Genomic DNA, 9,820 nt, shown 5'->3' on the forward strand with positions numbered 1-9,820 from the left:
AATAAACTTTAGCAGCAGAGTATGTCCTGGTGCTCTTATTCAGTTGTTTAGTAGTGAGATGGAACTCGTACCTATGACCGCAGCACAGCCACACTAAAGAAGTTGTTTAACATGTTTAACATTCTCATGTACAATTGCTTTAATGTGTATTGTAGCAACAATATGCTCTGTCTTGTTAACAGGCGGTGCTGGTGTGATTTCCCTGTGAAGGGCAGGAGCTGCCATGCCATTTGGCTGTTTGACACTCAGGGAGAATAAGGATTACAACAATCCCTCAGAGGTGACCGATAAATATGACCTTGGACAAATTGTCAAATCGTGAGTATTCCTTCACAATGTTTAAACGACTGCTACATTCTGTATTCTGGGACTGTGACTTAATAGGAACACATATACCTCTTCCTTTCGGTATAGATTTGACCGTTTTAAAATGTTTCTTTCGTTTGTTCTTGTGTGTGGTCCTGATTAAGGGAGGAGTTCTGTGAGATCTTCAGAGCGAAGGATAAGAACACACTCAAAATGTTCACCTGTAAAAAGTTCTTGAAAAAGGACGGGAGGAAAGTGAGGAAAGCTGCCAAGAATGAGATTCTAATCTTGAATATGTGAGTGAAATTCCGTTTTGGCTTATTCATTAATGCAAAGCTTTATCCGTGGCATCTGAAATGCCACAGGAAAGCATGAATCATTCTGTTACGATTATCGATAGTTTTACAATTCACCTGTATGCAATTGAAATGGAGAAGAAAAACGCAGTAGAGATATTTAACAGAAATTAGTTAATAATGGTTACTAATTACTAACGTTATTGTTTCCATAACATCACCATAACATTTCCATAACACCAGTCCTGTTCAGCTTGAATTATCCATCTGCCTTTAACAAATAGTTACAATGAAGCAATATCTCTTGAGCAGTCCAGACTTGAATTTGAAGTAGGATCTGTAATGAAAGCGCCACAGACCCATCAGTATTTTAAAAACAAATATTAAAATGCAATTGAAACTATTGGGATTACATTAATTAAAACATGAATTAACTTAAAACTATGAATAAAATATGTCAATCAAGATTCCTTTAAATACCTAATGAAATGTCTTATTAGCATGTCAGTGGAGTACTTCGGGGCGGCAGGTAGCCAAGTGGTTAGAGCGTTGGACTAATAACCGAAAGGTTGCAAGATCAAATCCCCGAGCTGACAAGGTAAAAATTGTTCTGCGCCTGAACAAGGCAGTTAACCCACTGTTCCTAGGCCGTCATTGAAAATAAGAATTTGTTCTTAATTGACTTGCCTAGTAGAATAAGTTAAGAATAAACTTTGGTAGTGAGACCAATCTCTAGTTTGTATTCATTAACTGGAAGTGGAAATGGTCCACTCTCCATACATAACAAAATATAATCATTAATGCACCCCTACAATATCACAAATTATGTCTGTTTTTAATGTCTATTGTACATTTTTGTCTATGGGGAGAGTGGGCCAAGTTGAGCCATGTTTTACATTCAGCAGCCCTCTGTCAAGGGAAATATAGTATTCTTTCGAACAAAGATATCTACATACAGTATATTTCAGGATGTTGTGTATCCCCCCAAAAATCCGAATTCATGTAAACATTACAGTTTTGAAAACATAGCTTGTCCCACAAAAGTGGTCTCTTGACACAACTTACCCCGGGTATGGATTAAGTTAACCGCCTTCAAATGTATGTACTGAATGAAATATTACCACTACCTTTTTAAAACCATGTCGATCTTTATTTCCCAATAACAATTGCTTTTCTGTCTTTCAATCATTTTAAGCATCTTTTAACCGAGGCTCAACACCTAACACTTTGTACTTTTTAAAAAACACTTTTGACATAGGCCAGGCCCTGTTGTTACCTCATATCCCAGTGATAATGCCTTTCATTACGCCTGTGACGAAAACACTTAAATATGCTCAACTTGCCTTTGGCTCAACTTACCCCAAGGCAAACATTTTGACTATATTACAATGATTCACTTTCATGCTAGGTTTAGAAACATATTGAAGCTTATAGAGACCACAACTGATGTATTGAACAATCTTAAAAATATCTACTTTGGTTTAGATACTAGCGTCATGAAACCTATACCACAATAAATTTAAGGTCTCACGGATCCACCTGTACCTGAATACCCCAGACCCAATCCGGGACCCGAGCAGGTCTGGATCCAGAATTCTAAATAATGTCACGGGTCTGGGTCAGATCTGAAATAATTGTCACTGGTCTCAGGTATGTGTAATTTGAGCTGACTTGTCCGGAAGGACCCGTACATATCCAAACCTGAATGCTGCAGTAGAGAGAGAGAGAGAGAGAAATTGTATAATTTATTCTGCTGATCTTTTCACGAGAGTGGTACGTGTAGCTTGTTGTTCTCCAATTATAAGTCATCAAAGTGCCATAGATCCTCCTTATGTGGCTAAATTTAGGAGATACATGACCAAAAGTATATTGACACCTGCTCGTCGAACGTCTCATTCCAAATCATGGGCGTTAATATGGGGTTATTCCCCCCCTTTGCTGCCATAACAGCCTCCACTCTTCTGGGAAGGCTTTCCACTAGAGGTTGGAACATTGCTGCAAGGACTTGCTTCCATTCAGCCACAAGAGCATTAGTGAGGTCGGGCACTGATGTTGGGCGATTAGGCCTGGCTCACAGTCAGCGTTTCAATTCATCCCAAAGGTGTTCGATGGGGTTGAGGTCAGGGCTCTGTGCAGGCCAGTCAAGTTCTTCCACACCGATCTCGACAAACCATTTATGTATGGACCTCGCTTTGTGCACAGGGGCATTGTCATGCTGAAACAGGAAAGGGCCTTCGCCAAACTGTTGCCACAAAGAGGGAAGCACAGAATCGTCTAGAATGTTATTGTATGCTGCAGCGTTAAGGTTTCCCTTCACTGGAACTAAAGGGGCTAGCCTATAACCATAACCATAAAAAACAGCCCCTGACCATTATTTCTCCTCCACCAAACATTACAGTTGGTCCTATGCATTTGGGCAGGTAGCATTCTCCTGGCATCCGCCAAACCCAGATTCGTCCGTCGGACTGCCAGATGGTGAAGCGTGATTCATCACTCCAGAGAACGTGTTTCCACTGCTCCAAGTCCAATGGCAGATAGGTTTACACCACTCCAGCCGACGCTTGCGCGTGGTGATCTTAGGCTTGTGTGCGGCTGGTCGACCATGTAAATCCATTTCATGAAGCTCCCGAAGAACGTTGTTTCCGGAGGCAGTTTGGAACTCGGTAATGAGTGTTGCAAATGAGGACAGACGATTTTTATGCACTACGCACTTCAGCACTCAGCGGTCCCGTTCTGTGATCTTTTGTGGCCTACCAATTTGTGGCTGAGGCCGTTGTTGCTCCTACAGGTTTCCACTTCACAATAACAACACTTACAATTGTCCGGGGCAGCTCTAGCAGGGCAGAAATTTGACGAACTGACTTGTTGGAAAGGTGGCATCTTATGACGGTGCGACGTTGAACGTCACTGAGCTCTTCAGTAAGACCATTCTATTGACAATGTTTGTCTATGGAAATTGCATGGCAGTGTGCTCAATTGTATACACCTGTCATTAACAGTGTGGTTGAAATAGCCAAATCCAGTAATTTAAAGGGGTGTCCACATACTTTTGTACAAATAATGTATCTAATCAATGGAAGATGGAATTACAATTATGGAATTAAAAGTTAAAGGATAGGCTACAACGACGAAGAGCCAACAGGTATGCTGCTACTTAAAATTCTGAATGGAGTTGTTATTTTAACTGTAGGAAGAGAAAGTGCAGCCTCAATTAGCCTAGCTTGCTAGCTAGTGCGGCATGTCAAGAAGCTGATTAAACAAGATGATCATTACACAGGTGCACCGTGTGCTGGGGACAATAAAAGGCCACTCTAAAATGTGCAGTTTTGTCACACAACACAATGCCACAGATGTCTCAAGTTTTGTGGGAGCCTGCATTTGACATGCTGATGGCAGGAATGTCCACCAGAGCTGTTGCCAGATAATTTAATGTTCATTTCTCTACCATAAGCCGCATCCAACATTGTTTTAGAGAATTTGGCAGTATGTCCAACCGGCCTCATAACCGCAGACCACGTGCAATCACGACAGACCAAGACCGCCGCATCCGGCTTCTTCACCTGCGGCATCGTCTGAGACAAGCCACCCGGACAGCTGATGAAACTGTGGGTTTGCACAACTGAGGAATTTCTGCACACACTGTCTCAGGGAAGCTCATCTGCATGCTCGTTGTCCCCACCAGGGTCTTCACCTGACTGTAGTTTGGCGTCTTAACCAACTTCAGTGGGCAAATTATCACCTTCGATGGCCACTGGCAAGCTGGAGAAGGGTGCTCTTCACGGATGAATCCCTGATTCAACTCTACTGTGCAGATGTTCGGGCGAGCGGTTTGCTGATTTTAAACAAAATGCTTAATGGTGGCGGTGGGGTTATGGTATGGGCAAACATAAGCTACGGACAACGAACAAAGTTGCATTTCATTGATGGCAATTTTAATACCCAGATATACTGTGACGAGATCCTGAGGCCCATTGTCGTGCCATTCATCCGCTGCCATCACCTCATGTTTCAGCATGAAAATGCACGGCCCCATGTCGCCAGGATCTGTACACAATTCCTGGAAGGTAAAAATGTCCCAGTTCTTCCATGGACGGCATACTCACCAGACATGTCACCCATTGAATATGTTTGGGATCCTCGGGATCGACTTGAACGACAGCGTGTTCCAGTTCCCACCAATATCCAGCAACCTCGCACAGCCATTGAAGAGGAGTGGGACAACATTCCACAGGCCAAAATCCACAGCCTGATCAACTCTATGCGAAGGAGATGTGTCGAACTGCATGAGGCAAATGGTGGTCATACCAGATACTGACTGGTTTTCTGATCCACGCTCCTCCGTTTATATTTAAGGTATCTGTAACTAACAGATGCATATCTGTATTCCCAATCATGTGAAATCCTTAGATTAGGGCCTAATGATTTTAGCTTATCAGACTTATTTCCTTATATGAACTGTAACTGAGTAAAATCTTTGAAATTGTTGCATGTTGCGTTTATATTTTTGTTCAGAGTATCTTCTCGGTTTGATGTAGTCAAGACTGGTCCTACGTAATCATATTGGATGATAAATAACCTAACTATGGCAGGTATTATTCTACTATAGCGTGAGTCGGCTTGGTTGGTTGCTGTCTCTCATCTCTCTCTCCCTCCTCCCTGCTCCCCATGTCACTCGCTCACAGTAACACTCCCCCATCCCCTCGTCTGCTAGAGCAGCAGCTCTCTCTCCCTCCTGTACCTCGCGCTTTATCAGCTCCTGTTGATAAAGTAGCTTAAAAACGTGACTTTTCTGCTGCTTCCTTGCTTACCCCTTCTTCCATGTGGTTTTTCCTTTGCAGACTCCATGAAAAGATGACCTCTTCTTAAATATTTGGTCAAATTATACATTTTGTGTATGGTTTCCTAGAAACACGGGTGGCTCTACTTACCCCTTTGGCTCAATTTGCCACACTCTCCCCTACTAATTTTATTTAGCGCATGAGTAGGCATTTCATAATCTGAATTTCACTTCAATTGGAAATGGTCTAATTCTCTAATTGTTATTAAATCATTAAACCACTGATACAAATGATCAAATGTAGTATATTTTGATGATTGCTAGTTAATCTTATAATTGCTTGATATGTAATATTGTCTATGTCTTTCTCTGTTTCCTTCTGTGTCTCCCTTTTTAACAGGGTAAAACATCATAACATCCTCCAGCTGGTTGATGTCTTTGAAACTAGAAAGGAGTACTTCCTCTTCCTGGAGCTGTGAGTGTTATTGGAAATTATTGAATGACGTTGGTTATTTTTTACGTTTTTTGTACTCATTCCCTTGAAGTCATTGTGGTTCCCTCCCACTGTTTACACCATTTTAAGGAGTATACAAAAAGATAGCCTACATCCTGCAGACTTGTCAATGCATGCTTCCCTTTCTGAACCCCTGTGCGAAATGTCTATTTTCCATATTCTGCAGGAGAATCTCATTTTAGTCGTCTCATCTGAGAGTTGATTTGACTTCTTGAGTTTTGCAAGAGGCCTACAGTACATTTGAATGATACAGAGAAAACCACTGTCATATGTTGTATGTTCTCTGCAGAGCTACAGGCAGAGAGGTCTTTGACTGGATCTTAGACCAAGGCTACTACTCAGAGAAGGACACCAGCAACGTTGTCAGACAGGTGTTGGAAGCCGTGGCCTATTTGCACTCCCAGAGAATCGTCCACAGGAACCTCAAGGTATACTGCACACCCAGCACACTGCCCCCATCTGGTGTTGCATAGTGGCTATTACACCACAGGCCACTCACTTGGGTGCCAGCATTAGAAATTAAGCTACTTTGCCCTTTGCCTGAAATAAACATGTATTGAATGGCACCATGAGTAATTCTTTAACCTGACAATTATGAATATTTTGTCATGCTTTCTACATAACAAAAATGAATTATGATCTATTTAAATGTACACTTTGTTTTGTCTCACACAGCTGGAGAACTTGGTGTACTTCAACCGCCTGAAGCACTCCAAAATAGTGATCAGTGACTTCCACCTGGCCAAGCTGGAGAGCGGACTCATCAAGGACCCCTGTGGAACCCCAGAGTACCTTGGTGAGGGGGTAGGGAGGAGGGCAGATCATAGACTTATGGGGGCAGATGGGTTTGGCAACTTTAGAGCTGGACACCATCTTGCTACCTCTGGGCATTCCATTTTTCTATTAACAAAATATTGGATTCTGTGTGTCTTCCTGCAGCTCCTGAGGTGGTGGGTCGTCAGAGGTACGGAAGGCCAGTGGATTGCTGGGCCATCGGGGTCATCATGTATATTCTGTGAGTGTTCTTTATCACCTAAGTTCACTAACGTTTACAGTGTCTTGCACATACAGTATTAATGTCATTGCCCATCTCAGGTGACTATCAACAGTCTTGTTTTCCCTTCCTCTAGTCTGTCAGGAAACCCCCCTTTCTATGACGAAACGGAAGATGAAGACTATGATAATCACGACAAAAACCTTTTCCGCAAGATTCTGTCGGGAGACTATGAGTTTGACTCACCGTACTGGGATGATATATCTGACTCAGGTATAAAGAGTCATGTAATTTCAAATCAAAATGCAGTACTACTTATCACATTTATAAACCAGTAAAGCAGCTAGATGGAAAAACTACGGTTTTTAGGCGTGTCCACTTTATTGCGCCAGAGGAGAGAAAGAGCAGATGTGTACTGTATTGTTCTTGTCGATTTCTTCCACAGCGAAAAGCCTGGTGTCATGTCTGATGGAAGTGGAGCAGGATCAAAGACTGACTGCACAGGAGGCCATCAACCATGAATGGTATGGATCCAAGACTGAAATACATACCAATTTCTGTCTTCTCAAGTGTTTTGGTGGGTTTTCTGTTTACCTATCCCTTGTTTCAGGATTTCTGGGAATGCAGCCTCCAACAAGAATATCAGGGATGGAGTGTGTGGGCAAATTGAAAAGAACTTTGCCAAAGCCAAGTGGAAGGTACTCTTCCTTTCTGTCAAACTAACTTAAAAAAAAATACAACCATTTCTGAACTGGGCTACACCGTAGTATGCAAAATGCATGAATGTTGTGCATATGTTGTTCGATTCATTCACTGGACAGTTTGTTCAGTTAGATGATGGTGTTCTAAAAACATCCTTCTATGGTCTTGCTCTTCCGCAGAAAGCTGTAAGGGTCACAACCCTGATGAAGAGGCTTCGAGCTCCAGAACAGAGTGACTCCGGTGCCTCCAGCCCAGTTCCAGGGGCCACTGCTGGCCCTGTCACCCCGAGCAACACTCCAGTACCCCCAGCTGATGGGTCTGAGGGCACCCCTGCCAGCACAGAGGCCTCACTCACCCTCCAGGTTCCCAATTCACAGAAGGCACCCGCCATCATCACTCCTGGTTCCCCCTCCCAGCTCCAGCCCAGCCCAGCTCCTGAGGAGCCAGAGGCTGAGCCCCTGGAACGGTGTAACGGGGACTCAGCAGCACCACTCCAAACACCCCCACAAACACAGGAGGATCAGAATGGCTAGACAAAGCAGGACCAGTGTCACCCCACCACACACACCCTGCAAATAAGGCGCTGGCATAATGATCCAGAATCCGTCATGCCCCACTCACCCTCTTGCAGCATTAGTGCAGCAGCATCTCACACAGTCTGTTTTATCTTGAGCCTTTGCTCTGCACCCTGTGATTGGTTGAGTGGTCTGTCTATCCTTTGCATTGTTTCCTCTTACTCTTTCCCCTCTAGTTTTGTTGATACTCATCCTTTTGAAAAAAAAAGAGTGTGAGGAATACATACCTCTAACATTTGTTTTGAGCAGGTCTAGCAAATTTCTGTTTCACACTTTCTAGAATTCTCAATTCTATCAATTTATCTGTTTGAATCTGAATCACACCTTTAGTGAAATTCTTAGACACCTACATGTTTGTACTGGCCAGCCTCTTTGGTTCCTTAAAGGTCAACTTAGAGAGCAATCTCAAAATCTGTTTTCTGCTGTACCGTACCCAATGTTACTGAGAAATGGTCTGATAACTGCTTATATTCTCTCTGTATACTCCAGTTTTTTGGAAAGAAGAAGGAAACCTGGTGGGAAAGTCTGTATGCTTGATTATTGATCCCAATAAAATAGTGTATAGGCCTTTATGAACATTTTGCAAATAGTAGCTCATGTTGTGTGTAAGTTTAAGATAGTGTCAAGCCTGTTAAAGTGTGTGTTATTTATGTTTTAAGCATCTTTTAGCTGAGCTGAAGTGCTGCCAAAGTATTATGTACATCTATGAACTGAGCAATATTTGTATTGCTGTATAAAACTGTGACACTTTTCAGAATTTTATTTAATTGTGACTGATCCGTATGATTTATTTTGAAATGAAATGTGTTCCTATGTAGGTATCGGACAGTATAAAATATTTGAAACAGATCATAACTTTTTCACATTATTGTTTTTTGCCATTTAATTTTGCCCATGAATACCTGTAAAACTGAAAAAAAATAATCTTAATTCACTTTGTCTGATTCATATCATGGGAGCCAACACAAAACAAAGTGTAACAAATCAAAGCAATGACTTAATCAATCCTCACACATTTAAAAGTATTCTATAAGGTCAATGTATGGTGAATTATTTAACAGTATGCTTTTATTATGCATTTATTTAGCTAATGTACTTTTTCTTGTATTTTGAGTCATGTCCCATTTGTAGTCTGTATTTCTTGACTGTAATCTAAAATAAAATGTATTGTGATTCACAAGTTATAATGTTTATTTTTGATGCACAATGTACAGTATAGGTGCTGCATCTGTGCTAAAAAGGTGAGTTGGAAGACAATGTGTAGGTTTATGGTCCAGTAGCTATCAAAGGGGAAATAAACCTATCATCATAATTTTCAGAAAATACACTCTCTGTCATCACATCCTGCGTTAGGGGAGGCTGAAATTACACACACAAAAAAAATCATTTTATTGTCTATGTAGCTACCGTAGCAAGAAAGCAAGTAATGTGATTATACTTGTGTTACTTATATTTATTTGTGGTGTTGGTTTGTGTTACTTATATTTTTTTGTGGTGTTGGTTTGTGTTACTTATATTTGTTTGTGGTGTTGGCTTGGGTTACTTGTGTTTTATTAAAAGTTACAGGTTGAGGTTTGTCACAAAAGGTGGCTCACACTGCTTTTCCAACTTGCACAGAGCTCGAGACCAACTGAGCATATGTCGTTCGATCACCAC

The 9,820-nt window shown here is 41.7% G+C and overlaps 1 protein-coding gene across 1 annotated transcript; it reads left to right on the forward strand.

The window, feature by feature from the left end:
• Window positions 1–223: 223 nt before the first annotated feature.
• LOC120065588 (caM kinase-like vesicle-associated protein) lies at window positions 224–8,122 on the forward strand. Its single transcript, XM_039016652.1, has 10 exons — window positions 224–318; window positions 471–602; window positions 5,780–5,854; window positions 6,183–6,321; window positions 6,569–6,689; window positions 6,833–6,908; window positions 7,024–7,160; window positions 7,333–7,411; window positions 7,498–7,585; window positions 7,769–8,122. The coding sequence occupies exons 1-10, from the start codon at window positions 224–226 to the stop codon at window positions 8,120–8,122; spliced, it is 1,296 nt and encodes a 431-aa protein (XP_038872580.1).
• Window positions 8,123–9,820: the final 1,698 nt, after the last annotated feature.

The sequence above is a fragment of the Salvelinus namaycush genome, chromosome 20, assembly GCF_016432855.1.
Source record: "Salvelinus namaycush isolate Seneca chromosome 20, SaNama_1.0, whole genome shotgun sequence".
In the NCBI taxonomy this organism is placed as follows: domain Eukaryota; kingdom Metazoa; phylum Chordata; class Actinopteri; order Salmoniformes; family Salmonidae; genus Salvelinus; species Salvelinus namaycush.

Excerpts from the sequence above, each read along its gene's own strand:
- LOC120065588 (XM_039016652.1), top strand. The coding sequence starts at position 224 with ATGCCATTTGGCTGTTTGACACTCAGGGAGAATAAGGATTACAACAAT. Across the intron at positions 6,909-7,023 it reads GGGGTCATCATGTATATTCT|TCTGTCAGGAAACCCCCCTT; the intron begins GTGAGTGTTCTT and ends CCCTTCCTCTAG. Across the intron at positions 7,161-7,332 it reads GGATGATATATCTGACTCAG|CGAAAAGCCTGGTGTCATGT; the intron begins GTATAAAGAGTC and ends TTTCTTCCACAG.